This window comes from Patagioenas fasciata, unplaced genomic scaffold (genome assembly GCF_037038585.1).
Source record: "Patagioenas fasciata isolate bPatFas1 unplaced genomic scaffold, bPatFas1.hap1 Unplaced_250, whole genome shotgun sequence".
NCBI lineage: Eukaryota > Metazoa > Chordata > Aves > Columbiformes > Columbidae > Patagioenas > Patagioenas fasciata.
The window spans coordinates 5970-27839 of NW_027288678.1; the positions used below are offsets into that span (position 1 = coordinate 5970).

Below are 21870 nucleotides of genomic sequence, written 5' to 3' on the forward strand. Positions count from 1 at the left end.
CTGACCCAATCAGACCCCCATTACCTGGACAGAAAATTGATTGTGAGGGGATAATTCTTTACAGCTTCTCATGAAAGAAACAGTTAATCATTTATCACCAGACTTAGTCTTTATGGTGGTTTATGGTTCTTCCGCTCAGGACAGTAGGAACATGTGGGGCCCCAGGAAGTACCAGGACTCTGAGAATATTTTGAGAAATGCTACTGTAGTGAGCATGAGAGCCTTAAATGCGGGGTAGTTTATAGCATGATTTGTGTCAAGTCTTGATCTGTAAAACTAATAGTGATTATAAGCTTCAGCACTGAGTTCAGATCAGACTAGCAGTGACCTTAGATCCAAACTAGTTTTCAGTGACGGGGCAAATCCAGGGTGGGTTTTGGGAAAATTCACAAGAGCATATCACAGTCCACATGATTGTGAAAGTATGAGATGTGAACTTTTCCTTGCTACTGCTGCCATTAAGACAATGAATGGCTGGATGAAATTGCATTGATATGAAGCACCTGCCTGTTCTCATACTGTTCAGCATTCAGGCTGTATGGGTTCTAATACTTTGCCTGTTTGCTCTGTGTAAAGACAATTTTAATCATTAAGGCAACCTTTACCTTACATTGATTAAGCTTCTTGTTCTGTTTCTTTTTAGTCCCCCTGCAAGTAGTTGCCTTTGTAAAAGATATAATTTATTTTGACAAACTTGTAGTTTTATTGACCTACGATGAACTAAGAACATGACTGAAAACATTAAGTACAGAGAGATAAAAACCTATTGTTAGGGAACAATAAAAAGGAGAACATCTCTGAATAAAATTTTCTTTAATAGTTTTTAGGATTCCATTCTAATACAAGTGGTCAAGGACATACTCGGCAATGTATTTAACAGCAAGGAGAGTCTCTTCACTGGTTGGCTTTATCTGAGATTCAGGGAGAAGAAAACCGTATCTACCCGTGTCTCGGAGCTCAAAAGTGAAAGAGTACTTGATGCCTGCATCATAAGCCCAGTCGTCAGAGCCCCCTGAAGCAGGATCTGTTGATAAAGAAACAAAGTAAAGCTTAACTGGAAAAGTGTGGCTACGCATTGAAATGTGATGTACTTTGGAGTCAAGTCACGTAACCAGAAATGCAGAAAGGACACATAAAAAGGCATATTCAGTGAATTGATTTGTTTCTCCTGCTCATGGAAAAGCTTCTGTGATTTTAGGCCATTTGCAAGCTTCCTTCTAGCTGATGCACACAGGCAAATGTAAACAAGATAAACTGCTCCCTCCTTATCAATATTGTGGGGAGACCAGAGGAGGAATGTGTGGGCAACAGGAGGATGGCATGCTGCATGGGGTTGTTTAGAAAAATGTGATAGCAGAAGCAAATACCCTCTCACTGCGTAGATTTTTGAGGTTCACACAGATCTCAAAGAACTACAGATCTGGGATATCAGCTCCATCTTTTTCTTCTGGGCAAATGGTAACCTCCCTTTCCAGTACTCTGGTGTAATGAAGGCAGTCAGTCTCTTTTGCTAAGGAAGGAGCCTCCAGAATTGCTAAGCATCACCAAAACATTTGTTAAGGAAAACCCTCCATAAATATTCTTAACATCAGGAGAAATTGTTTTTAAAATTATTTAAGGAAAGAGAAATAGTGAAAAGATATTAGTTTCCATATTTAAGGAAATGAAGAGATCTTAAGCATAGGAGATATTAAAGTTCTAGAAATCTAGATGCACTATACTCAGCTCAACTTTTGTCACTGCAAAGGCCATACCCTTACAGCTGGGGTCCCAAGAAGGGTAGAAGAATGGAATTGTAGTTAGTACATTTCTCAGTCTGTAATGCAAAGTAAAAGAAATAATTATCTGTGTTGCTAGAGTGGCTGAAGCCATTATTCATATTGTCTTTTCATTTTGACTGGAGATACTCGAAATGTAGAAAAATCTCAGGTCAAGATTTTTATGTTTTGATCTAAGCTGCATATGATTTAGGAATTCATGCTATGGACAGGAATTCCTAAACACTTTACCACATCACTTTACTTTCCAGGGGGTCACACACTCCCTGGGTTCCTTAAGGAATATATCATCCCATATCCTAGAAATGACAGATTCCAGATATACCTCTGAGTATATACAGATGAAAAAAGGGGACTGCTTAGGAAGAGGAGCAAGAGTCACTAGAAAACTGCATTTAATAGGCTTAGTAGCACTTAATATAGATGGCTAGCATATTTAGGTCAGTACTTACAGATTGTTGTAGCTCCTGGGCCATATTCATACTGAGTTTTATACAAACTGGACAGCTGTTTGGCTGCAGCACGAGCAATGGAATACTGTAGGCAAATAAGAATGATAAATGCAGATTTTCAGAAGCTTTCTGAGTGAATCTAAGCAACTAGATTGTTGAATAAATTGAAAAGCCATGCTTGAGACGTTTTTATTTGAAAACTGTTGTTCACCTCTCAGAATGACTAGATGTCAGTAGCTGACAAGGCTCAGCTTGTCCTGTTGTTGTGAAAAGAGCTTATAAGTAAAGAGGTTGTTCTCTAAGATTTCAGGGAGTGTAGTCCAGTCTGTGTGTTGCTCCATCCATGTACAGCCTGCTGTAGAGTGCAGTGGGGTTTGGGTACGTAAGGGGACAAAAGGTAACAGCATTTGCTATACTTGGAAGAAACTTGTACAAGATTTAAACTAAATTAGGTATCTTACTTAGAGATAAGAGAATCTTAGAGAATACTAACAATAGCGTAAATTGTGAACATACAATGGCCTTTCTCTTCCTTCTATTGTAGCTATAAATTCAGAGTAGAGTCACCTTAGTCAGTGGAGTTGAACAGTGATACAAGTGAAAGCAGATTAAGGTCTTATAAATATTAACAGCCAGAAAAGACATAAATTACCCTGGAACCATATGTAGTCTCATTAATTTCAATTCATTTCCTATGCACAGGGGGACTCATTCAACTCCCACTGATTTCAGTGGGAGCTGGATCAGGCCCATCACTAGTACTCTGAAGCTTTTTATCTTTGCAGTAAGGAAAATTACAGAGTTTTCTTTGGAACGTGTGGCTTTTCCAGTTCTTCATTATACAGCATGTTGGTAGTAAAACCTGAAAACTATTACTAGCAGATGATAAATATGAATGATTTTTGAAAGCAGATGTTTAGTATAAGAATAAGCAATGGGTTGCCATATCTTTATAGCTTGCAGCTGAATGGCTGAAATTCCAGGAATTTCCTCAAGCCTGTTCTTTCTCTGTAGGTTATACTCTGGCTTACTTCCCAGTGGAAGATAGATTGTAAAATATTCTCTGTTCATCCTTATGCTTCAAGTGTTCCTGTGAATTACTCAAAAAGGCACGTTGGACAATGTGTTTAGAAAATCTTAGCTGGAAGTTTTCTCAACTTCTACAAAACAGCATAAAAATATGCTCGCATTAGCACTGGCAGTCTAGTTTGTTGCGGAGTTTAAAGTATTTCCCCATTCACAAATGTTGGATTTTGAACATCCTAGAATTGTGGGAGTTTGCTGTAGGAATTTGTGATCATTTAGCACATAAAGAATATTTAAACAAAGCAAACCAAAGAGTATTTGAAGCTTATCCTTCCACTGGCTGTACCTGAATGTGAGGTTTTGTTTCTGGCCTCTCTATTGTCCAAACACAAGCAATTGTAGGAAGAATGTTGTTGCTTTGCATTTCACAATCTTGGATTCAGAGCGATGGCAGGAGCTAGGCTCCCTCCAGTGTTTGTTTGTTTGTTTGTTTGGGGTTTTTTGGGGAGGGGAGGGAGTGTAGGGTGGGATTGTTTTTTGTTTGTTTTGTTGTTGGTTGGGTTTTTTGGTTTGTTTTGGGGTTTTGTTTGGTTGGGTTTTTAAAAAATCCCGTAATAAGCTGATTTTTCTAAAATCCATAATAATTTTTAACACAGGTTGAGGGAATTGTAGAGGTTGGAGTCTACTATCTGCTAGTGATACCATAATTTCTTCAGTCATCTTTTGTTTATCTGAGGGATTTTTTTTATAGGCCAGGAAGTTGTAAAAAAGAGACATTTGTAGAAAGACCAGTTGAGATTTCCAACTGTTAAGAACTTGAAATCCAAATAAACAAGTTCCTCAAGCTCTGCAGGTTGGAGATCGAGGTGGTATTTTAAATGACGCCCTTTAAGTGAAAAACATGACTGAGCATTTATGACTTCATTACGAAATTAAACTTCATCAGAAGTTTTGATATCTGATTTTTTCCTTTAAGTGACACTCTAACCTTTGATTTCCTAATAGATTTATAGTCCAAAACCTAAAGATATATTTAAAAAAATCAACTAAAGTTGAACAAAAGTCACCTCTTAATAATATAATATAACCAGCAAGAGTAATACAAAATAAGTACATACTTGTGAGTATAAATACAAAATACGAGGATTTTTTTTAAATAGCACAATTTTTCAAAACCATCTGTAAAAAGGAAATAACATGCAGATTTATGCAGAAGGATGTAAATAATGCCCAGCATTTTCAAAAAGGACAAGCGATATTTAGTTTTTGAAAAGTGGTTTGGGTTTTCAAGCCTGTATGTTATTTGGAAAACAGCTGCAAGGGGAAACATCGATATCTTTTTGACCTTTGAGGATACTCTTTGCTGTTGAGGGATTTTTCTACATCTCTTTGCATAACTGGCTTAACTGAATTGTTGGGGTTTGTTTGGGGTTTGTTTGTTTTTGTTTTTTTTACTGTTAAGACTCCTTCTCTTGCAAGGAAAATTTTGCTGGCGCTCTGAAGTCCTAGAAATAACTCCAAATTAATACCTTGTAACTGGGAGCAGAAATGGCTTTTCAGCTTCTGACTTGCAGCAGAACTCACAGAGCTGATAATTTCAGCAGAAGTTAGAGCTCCCTGCACCAATCACCCATCTGTGTTTACCCAGCAATTACTAATATTTTACTTGATCTTGTGTACAGAGTGCATGGACCATTGAGACAGCAGAGCTGTGTTCTCAGTTACCATTATCTTACATAATTCACAACCTTTAAATCTGTTTTTTCTAGTTAGGAGCTTTTAATCTAAGATATGTTACTGGCCTCTCTTAGCACATCTGGAGTTTTGAACTAACATGATAAATTATCAGGCTAAGCATCTTCTGTGTGTTAAGAGGTAATTTTTGGGGAGCATCTCCCTCATTTTACTCTTGTGTCATCAGGTTAGATTTGCCAGGAAATTGCAGCTGTTTGGAAACCCTTTGGGGACGTTGCTTATGCAGCTGCTGCATGTAGACAACTCCCTTTGCCTTCACTGTCTGACAGGGATCTGGAGAAGCCTTTTGAATGATTGACTGGACCTCTAGGTCCCTTCCCTCACTGGACTGCAAACTGATTTGCCCAAGATTGAAAACTGTATTTTTCGCCTCAGTCTCATGTGCTACTTGAGGGGCCCTCAACTTCCTCTCTAATGAAAGTCTGAAAATGTGGTATTTGCAAAGTTAACTTTGTCCAAATGAAGCTAAACTTCTGAGGCTTCTGGTTTTGCCAATAAAAACAGACTCCCCTCAGTCCATGACTGATGTGTAGTTTTGTTCACTATTCTGTCGTTGCTCATAGTTAAGTATCTCCCCAAAGAGTCCTGGGAATCCAGCCAAATGGAGGACTTGGGTATGATGCTTCTTTTTGCTTTGCAAGCCTGTTTCTCTGTGGCAATCTCACAGAGCGTTTAAGAAATGGATCCCTGGTGAGAGGGTCTCCAGTGTGACTGAGTTAAGGTGAATATGCCTTACACCTGTTGGAGACTCTTGCCTTTCAGTCATTCATACATGAGCTTCATCTTGAAGATGCTGCTACTAAAAACATCCTTCTCACAATTTTAAGGCTGTCAGTACAGGCAAACTCGGTGGCAAACTCGGTGGAGGAGCTGCGAAGCCAATTCCAAACATTGCCTTTCTGCTTCTGTTTCTTGTGCTTCCCAGTTGACTTCACTAATATTTACTTGTAACAAGTAGTACAATCACAGGAGTTTGCAACAGCACAGATAAAACCACAGCACAGGTTGCAACTCCTCATTGGTATGTCTGAGTCTCCTAGACAACAGGATTTTTGCTGTTCAAAAATTTTTACACACAGGTCTTCACATATCTTAAACACTTTCAGCAATAAAGTCAGGAGTGAAAAGACTTCTCTCAGGAACCAGGTTAAATAATCAAACTGATATTCACAAGGTCAAACAATATATTTGAAATTCACACTTCTTGCAGGCTGTACAGACTCTGGGCAAATCTCCACTTTCCACTAAATCCTGTTTTAAGCACTCAAGAGGAAATTAAATACTAGACTGACTCAATGTGGAAGGTGAACTTTGGTGAGCTGAAACAATAACCAATGTGGTTGGTATGCATTCAAGTAATACAAACTGAAATCCTGTGTCTAGAAAATTATCTTGGGTGATAAATTAATATAATATTCTGCAGACTGCCAAACTGAAATGATACACGTACATTAATGTGACAATGAGTATGAGCTGGCTGTAAACATGTACTTGACACTGAGCTTGTTTAAGTGAGAGATGGAATGGAACCTGGGAAGGAAGGGCACGATGCACATTCCTCTGCACTATCAAATCATAGTTCAGAGCCAATTCAAATACAAGCAAGAACTGATAAATCTAGGTTTTTCTGCTGAAAATGAGAAAAGCGTAGGGTGACCTAATAGAAAGCAAAGGCCAAAATATGAACTGATTAAAAATTATGGACTGAAGTGTTTATGAAAAGTGTGATTAAATACAGAGTTCCTTATTGCAAGAGGACAAAAATGTGAATAGTAAAATAAAGATCAAAAGACTTTTTGGAGGTTTGGAGAGATACTGGTCTTGCCAAGCACATTTTTTAGTTGTGAAAAGCTAATGCTTCTGTCCTCTGTAGGAGATGGATTCAAGTGTGTATTCCGTGTGCAGGGTAGCAGGCCAGGGTGTAGGAAAGAATGAGTCAAGAGGATTATGAAGCAGGCAAAATGTGATTCACCAAAAGGAGCACATTTTTCTTTCAGGGTGTCATCACAAGAGTATTGTGTAACTTCTGAGAAATTCCTGACCTAGATTTTCTTGTCTTGGATGTTTTTATTTTTGTTGTTGAAGTGTTATTTGGATAACAGTGGAAGTTTTGTGCAACATCCTGGGGGCGGGAGGGGGAATAAAACAACAACCCTGAATACAGGGAGAAAATGTGAGGAAAACCCTTGTGAGCTGTGGGGTTGAGATCCTCAGAGACCCTCTTGCATCTAAGGAGAAGGGTGGGAAGTTGTGGAAAGGAAGAGACATATGTGACTTCCATAATGTTTTACACCCCCGAGCTGGGGGTGGTTGAGTGATAGTTCTAATCCCCAACTCAAAGTATGTTACGGTAACTTTGAAGCTGTTCTGATTTGCTATAGCAATGCAATGGAGCATGAAGGATGACTGGGATTCTCTGTGAGTGCCCTGTTCTACCCGAGAAACAAAAACCAGGATGGTTTTATGCCTTCTGGTGATTTCTTGAGGCTGTGAACAACAAAACGCTTTTGAGGTGCAGTTCAGTACACTTGCAGAAAAGGATGGTACAAGTATTCTCTAAATCTTTCTCTTCTGCAGACTTAGTGGCTTTAATCTCAAATTACTCAATTTTTGTGCCCTTCTTTATTTCAAACTGTGGAATGCAGCATAAACCCTATGGTATTATGCTATCTTTAATTGCATACAATGGAACAAAATGTTGTTAATGTTAAGCAGACATGTGAGGGTTTGTTTAAGCACATGTCCAGTTGCTCACTGACAGAGATAAGAAATTGCAACTATATTTCCTTTAATTTATTAGATCTGCCAGAGTAAAAATAACATCTAAGATAAGATAATGGCACTATCAATGTTGCTTCTTCATTTGCAAGATGATTTATGATTTTTTTATTTGTCCGAACAATTTCTATTAAAAGTTGAGATTCTCATTCTTCAGCATTTTTCTAAATTCTAAATCTAGACAGAACTTTTAGACATGAAACATAACAATTGGCATACAGAATATTACTTCTTTTTGTAGATGTCTCATTTAGCAAGTACAATTGATTGAAAAACTTAAATTTTCTTTATTCACAGCTTAAATGGATGTGTTTTAGTTACTTGAAGTAATCTCAAAAGCTGCATTTTCAAACCTGACCCAGAGAGTGTTGACTTTCTGTTTAATTCACTGACGTTGGGGTGAATTCAGCCTTTTCTGTTAAATCATCCCAACTACAGGCAATGTGGATTGGGTGATACTCTGATATCATTCTCCAAAAGAAGGATTTTTGGCAAGAAGTCTTCCCTTGTTAAAATCAGATACTACACAAGTTGAGCACCTCTGGGATCCTGCTGTCTTTTTGTTGGGATCACCAACAGAGGAAATATTTTCCCTTAATTAAGATGTGAAAAACACTCATAAGGTCACCTTGTCATGGTGGTGAGATTTGTGATTGTTTTGTAGCAGAAAATAAAGGAACTCTCTCTGGGTTTAGTGTGCCCAATTTAAAATAAAGGAATAAGTGTTGTTGGAAAGGCTAACTTTCAAAATGAAATCAAATGGTTGAAGAGAAATATGTAGCCTGCACTGCTGAGCTATTTAACTTTTTATGCTGAATGGTAATAGCAGCATTGTCTTCTATGACAGGAAAGGAGAGTTTTTATTGATAAAAAATTGAGAACCTTAGTATGAGTGATTCATTAAATTCTATGGTGTATTAGAACGTTGCTAACATAAAATTTTAATCCAATAAAAGAATTGGAAAACCTAGAAAAGCACATAGGTTATTTCTTAGTGTTAAGGATTGTTTTAATAATGAGCTTTCAGTGTAAACTTTTTCCATTTAACATTGTGAGAAACATGCTGTACTTTTAGTCATGTTTCATTACATTTGCTCTTGATTCAAAAAATTGGGCAGAATGTCATGCAAAGTTTTAACACATGGGAACTTTGTGATCTTGACAACAAAGCAGCTTCAAGGGTTTTGTGTTGTTTTATTAGTTTACACTGAGCTGCAATGTGTGAAAGCTTTTTTAAAAACTGAACACAAGAAATACTACAGTTCCCTGGAATAATTACAATTGAAAATTTCTGGAATATAAATTAAGAAAACAAAATCTTCATCTTAATTTCATCCTCTCTTTTAAGCTGCAAAAAATGTAACAAGAAACTTCATTGTTGGCCCCAGTTTGTATTTGTGCTTCAGAATCATGACATCTCTTTGGGAGCACTCATAAATCTGTCAAACCTGCACAGCAGAGCAACACAGAGTGTTGTTGCCTTGGACTTTTGGCTGCATCCAGGAAAAAAGGGGAATCAAGATTTGTTTGTTTTGTTTTGCTATGTTGTTTTCCCTGCCAACAGCTTCTAATTGCTAATACGCCAGAGAACTGAAGTAATTTTATTATTCATGATTGTTGATTTTTGGCCTTATAAAATGTTTACAACTTTTATAAACGTTTAGTAGTTTTAAACCCTGTCTCTGGTTTTAAAGATTGAAAAAATATATTCCAGACTGTTGTTATCTTACTTAAATGGCATTAGGGTTGGGCCTTTCTCTAGGGTAAATAGAAGAGCTGTTGTCCTTTAAACCACCACATTCATCCTCTCCTCTTCCAACTAAAAGGTGTCTTTGAGTCCAGGCCTGTTTGGAAAGGCCTCAGAACTGAAACTTTTTACCTGTTTTGTATCTAATTGGTTTTAATCATGCATTTGAGAAAAACTGCCTTGTTGTCTTAAACCCATATCAATAGGAGTTTCACCATTTTACTTCAGTGAGAACTAAGGTTCTGTAGTAAGTGGTAGACAGAAATCCTTGTCTGCTGTTGATGATACCAGTTCAGTCATTTCGTAGTTTTTTACAATCTATCAAGCTGTTAGCTTGACTTACAGGGCATAATGTTTCCATGAATTGTGTTAAAGCTACGTACACAGCAACCTCTCGAGCCAGGATGGAACCGCGCTGCATGGCACAGTGGATTTCTGTATGGCTTGACTGGAAGACAAACCTGACCTTCTGGCAAATTCATTGTGTATGTGGAAATTAAATAAGGCTCTTAAATTTACCCTGTGCTTGAACTATCTTGAAGCTATCATGGTTTCCCTTGTTCTTGCTATGAAAGACAGAAGTATTTTAAAAAACTGGCTGTACAGGTTCTTTCCAGATGTTAAAGAAACTGCTTGAAGTTAAATGGACCTAAATAGCAGGTGATGATTTTTACTTATTCTTTTCATTAGGTCAAAATGACAAAAGGACTTACCAGTTCATCGGAATTCAATGGTAATTTGTAAGCGTACGAATAAGGATACAGCAGCAGCTGGGAATAGGAGTGAATCGTCAAGTATGCCTTGATTGTAGAAAGATGTTCACGAATAAAATCAGCCAAAGCCTTGGTCTCCTTTTCAGACTCAGGTGCAGAGCCACAGTAGTCAGCATCACAGGCGCTTTTTGAGGCCCCAAGAGCTGAGAAGAAAAGTGAATTTTGTAAGTATCTATTGAAAAAAAAGTTGGTTGTTAGGAGAGTCTTGTTACACTATTTTTTGTATTATGTAAGTGATATTGAGATTTTGATTTGCTTCAGTACTTAAAAGTCCTCTCCTTGCATATCTCCCCCATTTCTAGGATGCTTCCTAGAAACAGAGAAGTGGAAACCACTCAAAAGAGAACCCTCTCTACTGAGTGAAACTGACCAAAAGGAAACTCTTTCGGTTTCTGTTCTGAACTCATCCAATTGTGTGTGTATCTATGCACACATGTGTGCATAGATACGATCATAGAAGTAGCCATATTGACGATGCTAGTAACTGAACTCTGTTTTTTGCCCAAAACTGCTCCAACAACTGAACACAAGCTCACAGTACTGTACTGGTGGTCTTCACTCAAGCTTGAGCTGGACCATGAGGTAGGAAAGTCCATAATCAAGCATCTTTGCTATTGCATGTCTGTATGATCACTCACAGTTACTGTTAGGAGACACTTACTGCACCAGCCAGCATTAAAATTCCTGTTGGGATCTGTACCATAGCAAGAACTACCAGCATTTTTAGAGCGTGTCTTTCTCCACATGCGCTCCTGAAATACAATGACGAAGCATAGATCAAAACTAAGAGAAAGTTCTAACAGTTGTCTTTGCCAGCAACACTGTTGTTGAGAAACAAGAATGTACTTACATTTGTCCAAGTGTAAACGTAACCATCAATATTAAGAACAGGCAAAACATAGAAGTCCAAGCTGTCGAGAAGTCTGGTCATGACAGTATCTGTTCCATACGTCTCAACAGCCTAGTCAGAGAAAAGTAGAAAAAGCTGATGATGCCTTTGTAGATCTGTATCTCCTGTGTGTACTTAGAGGCCTGGGACTGGATCAGGAATTAATGAATGTGGTGGACAAAGTCATCCAGGTCACTCCATCACATGACACGCAGCAGCTCTGTGATATTACATATACTTTGAGGATTTGCATTGACCTAAACCATGCTGCTGTTAGAAAGCCGTCTCATTTTGGTAGATAAATTATATGGTAAAACAATGCTGATTTTTGAACAGGATAATGAATCACTGGAAAGAGATTTCTATCTACTAGCTTCTTGTTTGCAGACAGAGCGAAGTTCCTGTCCATATATTCTAACTACATCCTGTCACCTTAGCGGTTTGGGTATATTCTATGTGAGAAGGAAAAATCATTATTCCCACTTTTTATACCTGTTGTGCAAATAATTGTCATCAATAATCAAAACCGTAGAGAATATTTCCAGGGAATGTCCTTATACATTTCCAGTCATAATGTTGTGGATGCACGTATTCATAGGGAAGCAGATTTTTCCCCGCACTTTTTCATGCACATACATTGAAAGAAAGACACAAGAACTCCTACTGTAAACCTGTATATCATGATTGTTCATGGCCTGGCACATTGTATGCCTGCTCACAGATTTATATCAGAGTTGAGGGACCATGCAATGATCATGAAAATTTGCTATAAGAAATATGTTGCACTCATGTTTCCTTTACACAAACATAAAGGACAACACAGGGAGCAATGCAATGCAGAAAGGCAGCTTTGGCCTGCAGCAAGTGGAAGGTTGGATGTAGAATCTAGAAAAGAAGTTTCAGATTGCTAGAACATACTTTGTCCTTTTTTTTAATTTTTTTTTTTCTGCTGCTTGCTCATGCTTTTCTCTAGGTTTTGGGGTTTTTTTACTTTTACATCTAGGAGCAATCCCAAGGGAACCACTGATGATGCTTAGAGGGCTGTGCTTTTAAAGCACTTCTCCACACCTGGACCCACTTGAGCAGAGCCACTGCTGGTGTCAGGTACACCCATGAATTAAGTGGCCAGACGGTGCAAATGACAGCTGTAGTGACGCGAATTGCTAAGCGAAAAATGGCAGCACATACTGTCTGCAGCCTTATGAGGAGCTAATGAAATCACACTCCCTTTGACTGCGCTGAGATGTCACTTTCAATTTCCACTGCTCCCTACACAAACCCGCATGGCTGTGGCTGGCTGATAAGACTGAGATTGTACTTGCCACCAATGCCTCTGCCAGCGTGGCTCACTCAGTGCTTTGGCTTTCCTTTACTTGGGTTTTAAATCCCAGCTGCTGCTTCTGTTTGGTGTTTTGTTTGTTTGTTTGGGTTTGTTTGTTTGTTTTTAAAATTTCAAACAGGAATTCTTACAAAGTTTGAGGTTCAATCAGTGAGTTGTTCTGCCAAATTGATTGACCACCCCCCCCGCTGAGGGGGAATATGTCTCTTCTCTGTAGAGAAGACTCTGCAGCATTTGATAACTTACATCTACTTTATATTGGTGGTGAGGAGAAGGCAAATGAGATAAAATTCAAGGTCTAAAGTATCCCAGCCTGAAGTGAAGCTAATTTAACCTGTGCAGCTCTTTCCTGAATAAGGTTTCATATTTTAGAAACTATTCTGTACAACTCAAAGCGGTAGCTCAAAGGGAGGAATATGCATTTCCCTTTTCTGAGTGGAGCTCAAGGAATTTCATTTGTAGTCTTCCTTCTCTCTTGGCTACATTTCCCCAGTGCACTCTGTGCTTAGCTGTGTTACTAGACCTGTTTGCTTGTCTCTCACCTTCCTGTGACTACAGGTGCAAAAAGGAATTTACAGACTGTGTAAGTAACCCTTTTCGTTGTCAGTACCTCATACACCTTTTTAGGTAGTCTTAAGCTGCTGAAAGATCACAGGTCCAACCATTAGGTTGGTAAGCAGTTATACCCTAACCATCTGAGGTGAGAAAAGGGATATGTGACAGATATAGAGAGGTAAAAAGACAACCTGCAGTGGCCTCAGCTCTTGCTGCTCACTTTAGATTTTCTTAAACACACTTTCATATTGTGAAATATTTTTTTATCATTAAGCTTACTGACTTCTTTCACAAACCACTGGCAGAAAGCAGGACTGATCCACTCTCTTGCATGGAAACCACAATCAATAAAGATGGCCTTCTTATTTTCACCACTTTTTCCTACCTGGGAAAAAAATAAAACAAGAAAACCAGGTCTTGAACAAAATAATTTCTATGCAGAACAAGTCATTCAGCTTGCTGACCTAAAAAGTCAAACTTCATAAAAATATAGCATTGCTTGTTAAATGGAAATCTATGCAGCGCTCTCAGCTGCAGCTGAACCCATGATATTCAATCTAAAACAATAGACTCTTAATAATAATTTCAGTTTTATTAATGTAGATAAGCTTCCCCCCACAATTATTTTATTATTCTGCACTGTTGATTTATTTCCTGTAGTGTCTCTAAAAGTTGATCTTTGCTTGAATGATATTGTAAATGCTTATGCAATTTTTGGGCAAGTAATCCTAACACTTTCATCTTTATTTAAGTCATCATATCTTATTTATTCATAAGAGCTATGCCAAAAATGTATATATGATGAAAATACAAATTTGATGCCTATTGCTAGAGAGACTGACATTTATAGATCCCTTTAGACTAAATGGGTTTTAAAATAACAGATTGAGAGAACATCAAGGTAGATGATCATTCAAATAGCTGTCAGGAGTGTGGTTACATTGATATGTCTGAACTTCTAATAATTCACTATGCCCCTTTAAAAAAAATAAATTAAAAAAGCAGAGTAGTAGTAAACAAAAGGTATTAGATTTTCTGCAAAATGTATATTACTATCTTGTGGAGGTTACTAGAGGAAAGGTCTGAAACAAAGAAATCAGAGCACTTACTTTGAGAAGGTACATTGACCGTCCTTCATATGTTTCCCCAATTACACTGCGAGAGACAAGGTTTGGGTACTGAGCAGCAATATTGGCAGTCCAAGCAGCAATCTGTTTAATAAGGAGATTAAATTTACTGATGTCTGTTCCTCAGGTCCAGACTAATTAATTCACAGATTTCAAGCCAGAATGGTTCTTCTGAGCGTCTAATCCTTAATACAGTTTGTAGATATCCAAGTGTTAATTCCTACTTGTACTAGAGCTATGTGTCTGAATTAAGATTTTCTAGTATGAATTTATCTAAAACCATCATTGGAGTATGGCTGGTGGATTATAAAGCCCTTTGAATGCTGACCCTGTATTAGTTATGACCTTGTCACCTTTTAAACTCTCTTAAGAAAAGAAACTGATTTTTTTGTTAAGTAGATTGAAAGTCTTGAATCTTCTACATGTTGTAATGTTTTTCAGTTTCATGGCTCTTTTATTCATTATCATTCTTGAATTACTGACAGAAGTGCTGAACATGGATTTGTAGGAACAGCCAAACAATGCCAAGTACAAAAGAAAGAATTTTGCCTTCATTCTATGTATCATCAAGGGAAGTAATAATAGTCTTTATCATCTTAATTTTTGAGCAGAGTCCCTTTGTTACAGATGCCTTCAGAAGCTCACAAAAAGTCATCACATCCACTCATAAAGGGTTTAATGCCCAAAGAGCTATCTAGGAACTAAGAGGAAGGCAGGAAGCAGCATACAGATGTAGACAAACTGGCAAGGAAATACTAGAAATAATGGGTGACATTATGGATGTTGGTGTTTTTTTGCATGCCTATAACCTTTGCAGAGTCAGAGGAGGTTTTGTTCTTATTTTTAAATAGCCTTGTAAATGGAGATTTTTTTTCCCTTAGGATAGTTCTGATGGAAGAAAATGGATTAGTTCTGTATATGGTCTATAGATACCACCTGGAGAGAAAGTACACATTTTCTTGTTTGAAAATGTAACAGGTGCCTAGTGGGCAATGATTGGCACAAAAATGAAAGATTTTTGTAAGGAAAGACAGGAAAGGGAGATTGTCATACTTTTAAGTATAAGAACTGGTGCAATGGATGATAAGCAGCCACTGTAAAGATGTGAAGAGTGACATGGTCAGTATTATGTGTCAGGAAAATTAAGCATGGCTGTGAAAAAAGGTGGAAGGAAGGGAGAGCATATGGTGGAAGATGAAGAGCTAGAATTGAGGCAGGGAATGGAACCAACATTTTTAGTGGAGGAGATGGGACAAGGAATGAAAAGGAAAGAGCAAGCCAGCAGTGAAGCATGTCAGCTTAGCCATTGTGTTTCTGCCAACGTTTCTATGCAGCACTAAGAGCAGAAATAGAAGAAACAGATGTAGAAGAATAGGTTAGATAGATCAACTTGGTAATGAGCAATAAAGGAGAAGAGGAAGGACAGTTTGGAGAAGGAGTTATCTTAATAATGGATGGAGCAATGGATGAAACAGAAGAGGGAAAGGGAAGAAGGCTGGAGGCACATCAGAACCATTTCAACTACAGAGGCAATGGTACCCAGCTGATAAAGTGGCAAACTTCTAGACTTTACCGTTTCCCAGTCGTTGTATTTTTCATAGCTGTGTCCGGTGGTACGAGCCTTGTTGTCAAACTGGGCATGCAGTGCAGCCTGCAGGTTGTCGATCAGAACTCTGCAATAAGGCACCACAAAAAGTGTAAAGAGAAACATACCATTTGCTAGCAGGAAAGTAAACACCTGGTAGCGTTTCAGGGTCTTCCTGGAATTCAGGCCACATGAATTGTGAAGTGAAATGTTGCGGGGTCAGTTCATGCATTTGAAAATATGATATGTTAGGTTCAAGTTTCAACCTATTTCCTGCCTCAACCTCGCAGTGAGAATGATCAGGGAACAATAGCTTTCTCTTAATTAGAACCTGCTCACTTACTCGTATACTAACAAACTTTCAGGGCAGCAACAGTCTGCTTTAAGAAGAATGGCAATGCTGAGACAGAGAGTGTGTAGAAAATGAGCTCTGGGCTGTCCTGGTGTTGCCAGATTGCCTTTGCCTCTGTGGGAAAAGGGCCGTCTCTTGAACTTAGGGCACTGGAGGACAGGTAGGCTGCAGCAACATGACACCTCCATGAAGCAGCCCAGAGAAGTTTGCCTGATTAAATTATTTGTAAAAGCAAGCTCCTGAAGTTGAGGTGTGGTTTGACAGCTCTGTTGCAGGTGGCATTATCCATCTTCCAGGCTACCTGACTGCATGTGAGGTGGGCTATTAAAGTAGAACACAAAATGGCAAGAAAACCCCAGGACCCTGTCTGGATTGGTTGAGTCTCTCCTGTTTGGCTTTCCCTGGGGCTGACACAAAAGCACAACTCATCATTGAGCATACTCTTGAGGACATTTTGCTTATACTTCAACCTTGGCTATCAAAGTCCTCTTGTTTTTCCAGTGCTTGTCTTAACATTTTTACAAATCTTACTCATGCAGAATATGTCCTTGATAATTTGTGATTTGAATAGAAGAGCGTGAGGCCAGTTTGTGAAGCACCACCAGCCTTCAGAACAAAGGGTGCAAATGGCTACACTGACATGATGTCGTGGCATTGCAAAGATACTTCAAACGAATTGTAACAGCTTGGGCTGTCACAAGGACGCTCCACTGGAGTTTGTCAGGGACATCTTCTAGAGACTGTGGCCTTTGTTGCAATCAAAAGATTTGTGCATGGACCTGAGGGAGTTCATAAATATTATAGGAAAAACTAACACATGTAGAGTAACTCCTCCTTTGCCAAAGAGGAAATTCCCCCAAGACTGGATTTCTGTGCTGTATGTGGGCTGTGGCATTACTGAAAACAATTTCTTCCAGAGTGTTTCTAGATTGTGTTCCCCCAGCAGCATCCAAATCAGACGTGGTTAACATGAGGCCAGTAAGTTTACGGTTGGATTATCCTTAGATTTAGCAGATCATAAAATTTATGTTTCATGAGAACTGTGTGGTGTCCAGGAAGGAGTTTGGTCTGATGGCAACAACAATGGGGCTGAGAGACAAAAACTATTCACTCAGCCAAATGAAGTAATGAGAATTTGATCAATTAACACTGACTTTCAGTGTCTGAGTACATGATGTTGACAGACTATCCCTTACACATGGAAAAAGCCTGATAATCAAGATTGGCTGAGCCAACTTGCAATGCTCAAGTGGAGCTAAAGGAGCAATGAAACAGACAGTCTCACTCCACTCCAGCCCAATGTCAACTTCTCATCCTTGGTTAATGCTTGTATATTGACTGAAAGGTATGAAGTATAAGCACTTGCCTGGTCCTGCTCTTTTCCCCTTACCGTCCTATTAGTGCTACTCACTACAATGCTTCCATTCTCAGGCAAATGTAACGTGACAGTGTGGTCTCTTCACTCCACTTATGCTACAGTTGTATTCAGTCACAGAAATTCAGGGCTTTCTTATTTCTGGATAATATACTTACAAAATATTTTAGCCAATTAAGAGCTTTCTCTTTGGAGAAATCATTGCCATGGATCTGCTCTGTGACTTGAGTAAGCCCAAGGCTGTCCTGGGAATCTATTCTCCCCACTCCCTTGGCCCTTCACCTGGCAACTGTCTTCTCTTTGTCACCAGCTGGGTTTTCTGCCCCTCTTGCTATTGTTCTGCAGCTTAGACAAATCAGTGGGGAGCCTCTCATGCTGGCCCTGGGGGCTCATTTTCTGGTTTCAGTTTCCTGATACTATCGTGCAAACACATCCGCTGTACATTCTGGCTTTTTCTAGACCTTTGTTGCATTTTGTCTTTAGCGGGAGATCTTTTTTGTCTCTTCTGCACTTCACCCATCTGTACCGCAGTGAGCTTTCACCTCAGGGAAATTCCTGGTAGTAAGTATTTGCTTCCAACTCATACCCCTATCAACATTTCACCTCACCCGGTTAACACAGAGCAGTTACAGTCCATTGGAACTGTCATAAGAAAGATGAACTCAGCAGAGGCATCCACAAGAGGGATGAAGTTTGTGACAGAAAGATCAGCTGACCAATATGAAAAGATAGAACACATACCCCCAGTATTTAATCATCTTCTATTCAAAATACAATAGTGAGAACAAACTTACCTATACTCCATTCCACTTTTTTTCAAAAGTTCTTCAACTTCAGCAGACTTGTCAGCTTCAACTCGGAAATCAGCTTGCCTTTTTGACTTTAGGAGTGTGACAGAGTCTGGTTTCCAAAGGTCAACCTGAAAGAAGACCAAATAAACATATAAATAAATATACACACAAGGCTGTGATTTTTAGGTGAGTGTATGCATGGTGGTGATGCTGATTGTGATTAAAATATCAAATTTAATTTCTATCCTATTACACTGACCCACCCTTCCTTGCCGGAAGTATCAATGTAAATTTTAACTGGAGATTGATCAAGATGATTTTATGAGGCCCTGCAATTTATATAACAGAATTCTGGAGATGTCAGTGACAGTTTCAGAAATGCCAAGTATTCTACAGTATCTAAGTGGATACAGCCTTGTGCATATTATAACAGTCTTTACAACTTTAGTTCTTTGTACATATTTTATTGGAGGTTTTTGCCTATACGCATTAGACAAAAACAAACTTCTGACTGTAGCAGGGGGACACTATATAAATACTTCGCATAAATCAGCTGGGGAAGACTGTTGTCTGTATGAATGCTTTTAAGACTCAGATCACTGAACTTGGTATGAGGAACCTGTGCCTTCAGGGAAAGTTTACTTCAGGGTGGATAAACAACAGTGCTATTACTATTAAGATTTCACATATTTTTTGCTAAAGTCATCTTCAGGACTTATGCATTTAACATCCTATTAAAGACCAATGAACGTAAAACTGGTTTGACAACCTAATTAATGCCTTTTTAGCCTTTTGTCTCCTGAACGTAAGGGAAATTTGGGCTGGTGGGCATATTCACAAACTATGTGTCTTCAAGGGAGATGACTATTCCAGGTTACACTACTACATCAGTCCTGACTCATTGCTTTGTATAACAGTGGTAGTTCAGGGATCTTTGCTTAAAAGAAAAAAAAACAATCCCTTTGTACTACACTTAAAAGCAAGCATAATACATTAATTTTCTTAATATTGGCACAACCATACAACAGCATATTCTTCTACAAAATACTGTTTCAGCATTCTACGGTTTCAGCCTGTTTATGATAGTTCTCCACATCTGTACCCCGTTAAAAATACCATCCTTTCATCCTACAGATAATGGTGTCTTGTTCACCAACAGCTATTTTACAACATCAAAGCTGAAGAGAAATATTGAAAACACATTTGCTGTCGTTATTGTTTTTTCTCATGTCATTGTGTCATCATATATCTACATCAAGGTCAGTAAGAAACATGCAGCTTGGTTGGAAAGGACGATTTAAAGGAAAGTCAGAGAAGAAAAGATGACATAAGAGCCTAGAAGCCAAAGACAAGTTCAATTTGTTGGGAGTACATATTTTTAGATTATTTACATGAGCAAAATGTTTTGCCTATAATAGTGAAAGTTCTGGTAGTTGCAATTTCCATGTTTTATCTAATACATTATTGAAATCACCCCACACTGAATACAGCATTTCAGATTAATTTATTGTCTTATGAAATTCTGATAGGCACTTTGATATTCAGGCTGGGTTAACCAGACTTTCAAGGAAGGTATTGGAATGTATTTGTAGAGCTCTTGCTTTATCACCTTGTCCTGTTCCTTCTGAAGAAACACTTCAGCTGACTTGAATGGAATCAAGATTAGGTCTTTAATTCAGTAGCATGATTTCTTTTTCTTTTTTTTTTTTTTTAAGATATATGTTAGTTGAACAAAAGGAGAAACGTTCCTTTCAAATGCAATATACCCCCTTTCCCAAGTTATTTACCTGCATGTCTCTGTAAAGGGACTTGATGATTCCCACCTGCTCATCATTCTGTGGAAACACACGAAACACCTTCTGCCTGAAATGGGAGAAAAGATTGAATTTAAAACAGGTAAGTCAATTGAGAGGTTTTTGCTCATGCAGCAGAAATTGTGCAAATATAAAACTTGATGTCTGTTCTTACCCATCATAGGCAAGATCCTGCAGGTCAGCAGAAACAGCTGCAGCACCTATGAGAAACAAGAGTGCCCACATTTTTTCGAAAGAAAAAACACAGGTTTTCACTTCTGTGCTGCTTTTATAACCTGTTCTGTCCTGCTTTTTAACCATTATACACCAGAACAGCGCGCTGATCAACTGATGGATTATTCCATTGGCCTTGCTTTATTTGTATACTATTTATAATGTGTGCTTTACTGCACACCTGTGAAAACAGCTGAAAGTCTCAAGGGGGGCTGGCTAAAGAATCTTGCTACCTGAGCTGGGTAAACTCTTGATAGGAGAAGTGAATGTAATTTATTTTGTTCTTGTCTGTTGTGTGTGAATTTTGATTAAATTTTACTTTTTAAAAAATCATCTTTTGCTGCATTACAATCTTTATAATACTTTATGTAATGATAGATGTCTATCAGATGTTGACTGGTCTTAATCACACACCATTGTCCCTCTTCCTGAATAATATGGGGCTGACTCTGACAAAGGAAGAGGAAATGCGATTGGGATGTATCAATTATTTTTTTTTCCCAACACAGAAGAAAAGTACTGAACTGGTTCTTTGCTCAGTCACTTCACTGACACTTATGAGTAAGTCAAGTGTCTGCAGAACCGAGAGTCTAGAAATTTCTAGTCGTGGTAGAATTGTACATATACTCCATGTAATACTTTGATTGATTCTTGCACATTCTCTACTTCAATCATGTAAGGATCAGAGGTAGGTATCTTTTAACTTAAGCACTGCTGTGGCCATTACATGTAGGCCAAGAAGATCAAATTAAATGTAGTCATACAAAAGCATTTTTAGTTTTACTTTTCATGTTGTGCCTAAACTATCTTAGAAACAGCGTGTTTGCATCACTGCATTTGCATCTATTTAATTTTCATTAATGAGTACTTGGCATTAAATGTAACATTAATTGTCTGTTGATGCTGTGTTCTGAGGTGACTGATGTTTTCTACAAGGAGCCTTTAAATATATCAGTGTATAAATATATAAAGAATGGATTTTTTTAGCTCAGATCTGTCTTCTGTTATACCTAAGTGACCAGACAAACTAAAGGGGTTCAGACACAGATAGTCTTGAAGATGTTCTTTGACTCCATATCTGCTATTTTGCAGACCTTTACAGATATGTGTATTATATAATATAGGAAAATTTATTTGAAAATTAATATATATTCATCTCAGATTAAAAGACATAGTTGCAGTTTCAAGGTGCAGAAATTTGAATGGTCAGTGACCATTTTAAGAATGAAGGTGGCATCAGACTCTGGACCTGATTTTTTTATGAGGTTCTCTGGAGTCAACCCAGTAAAGCTGCAGCAACCTTATATACAGGATACCTAGAAATATATTTTTAAAGTCAATGTACCAAAATTGCAGCAGTTTATGCTTAACAATATGATGCATGATATGTTCCCAAAGGGAGAATCCAGAACTGCATGGAGCCTATTTATCCAAAACTGTCTTTGCCAAATTATAGGGTTTGAACTTACTTTACAATTAATGACCTAATTTGTAGCACTGCAGGCTCTTGCCCAGCAATAA

General features: G+C 38.2%; 1 protein-coding gene across 1 annotated transcript; it reads right to left on the bottom strand.

Annotated features, from left to right (window-relative positions):
- Positions 1 to 836: 836 nt before the first annotated feature.
- Positions 837 to 20361, bottom strand: LOC136105212 (carboxypeptidase B). Its single transcript, XM_065844851.1, has 11 exons — positions 20291 to 20361; positions 20110 to 20185; positions 18326 to 18450; positions 15793 to 15892; positions 14202 to 14303; positions 13376 to 13477; positions 11160 to 11270; positions 10971 to 11061; positions 10250 to 10452; positions 2231 to 2315; positions 837 to 1024 (listed from the first exon to the last, which is right to left on the bottom strand). Exons 1-11 carry the CDS (start codon positions 20359 to 20361, stop codon positions 837 to 839), a joined length of 1254 nt encoding a protein of 417 aa, XP_065700923.1.
- Positions 20362 to 21870: the final 1509 nt, after the last annotated feature.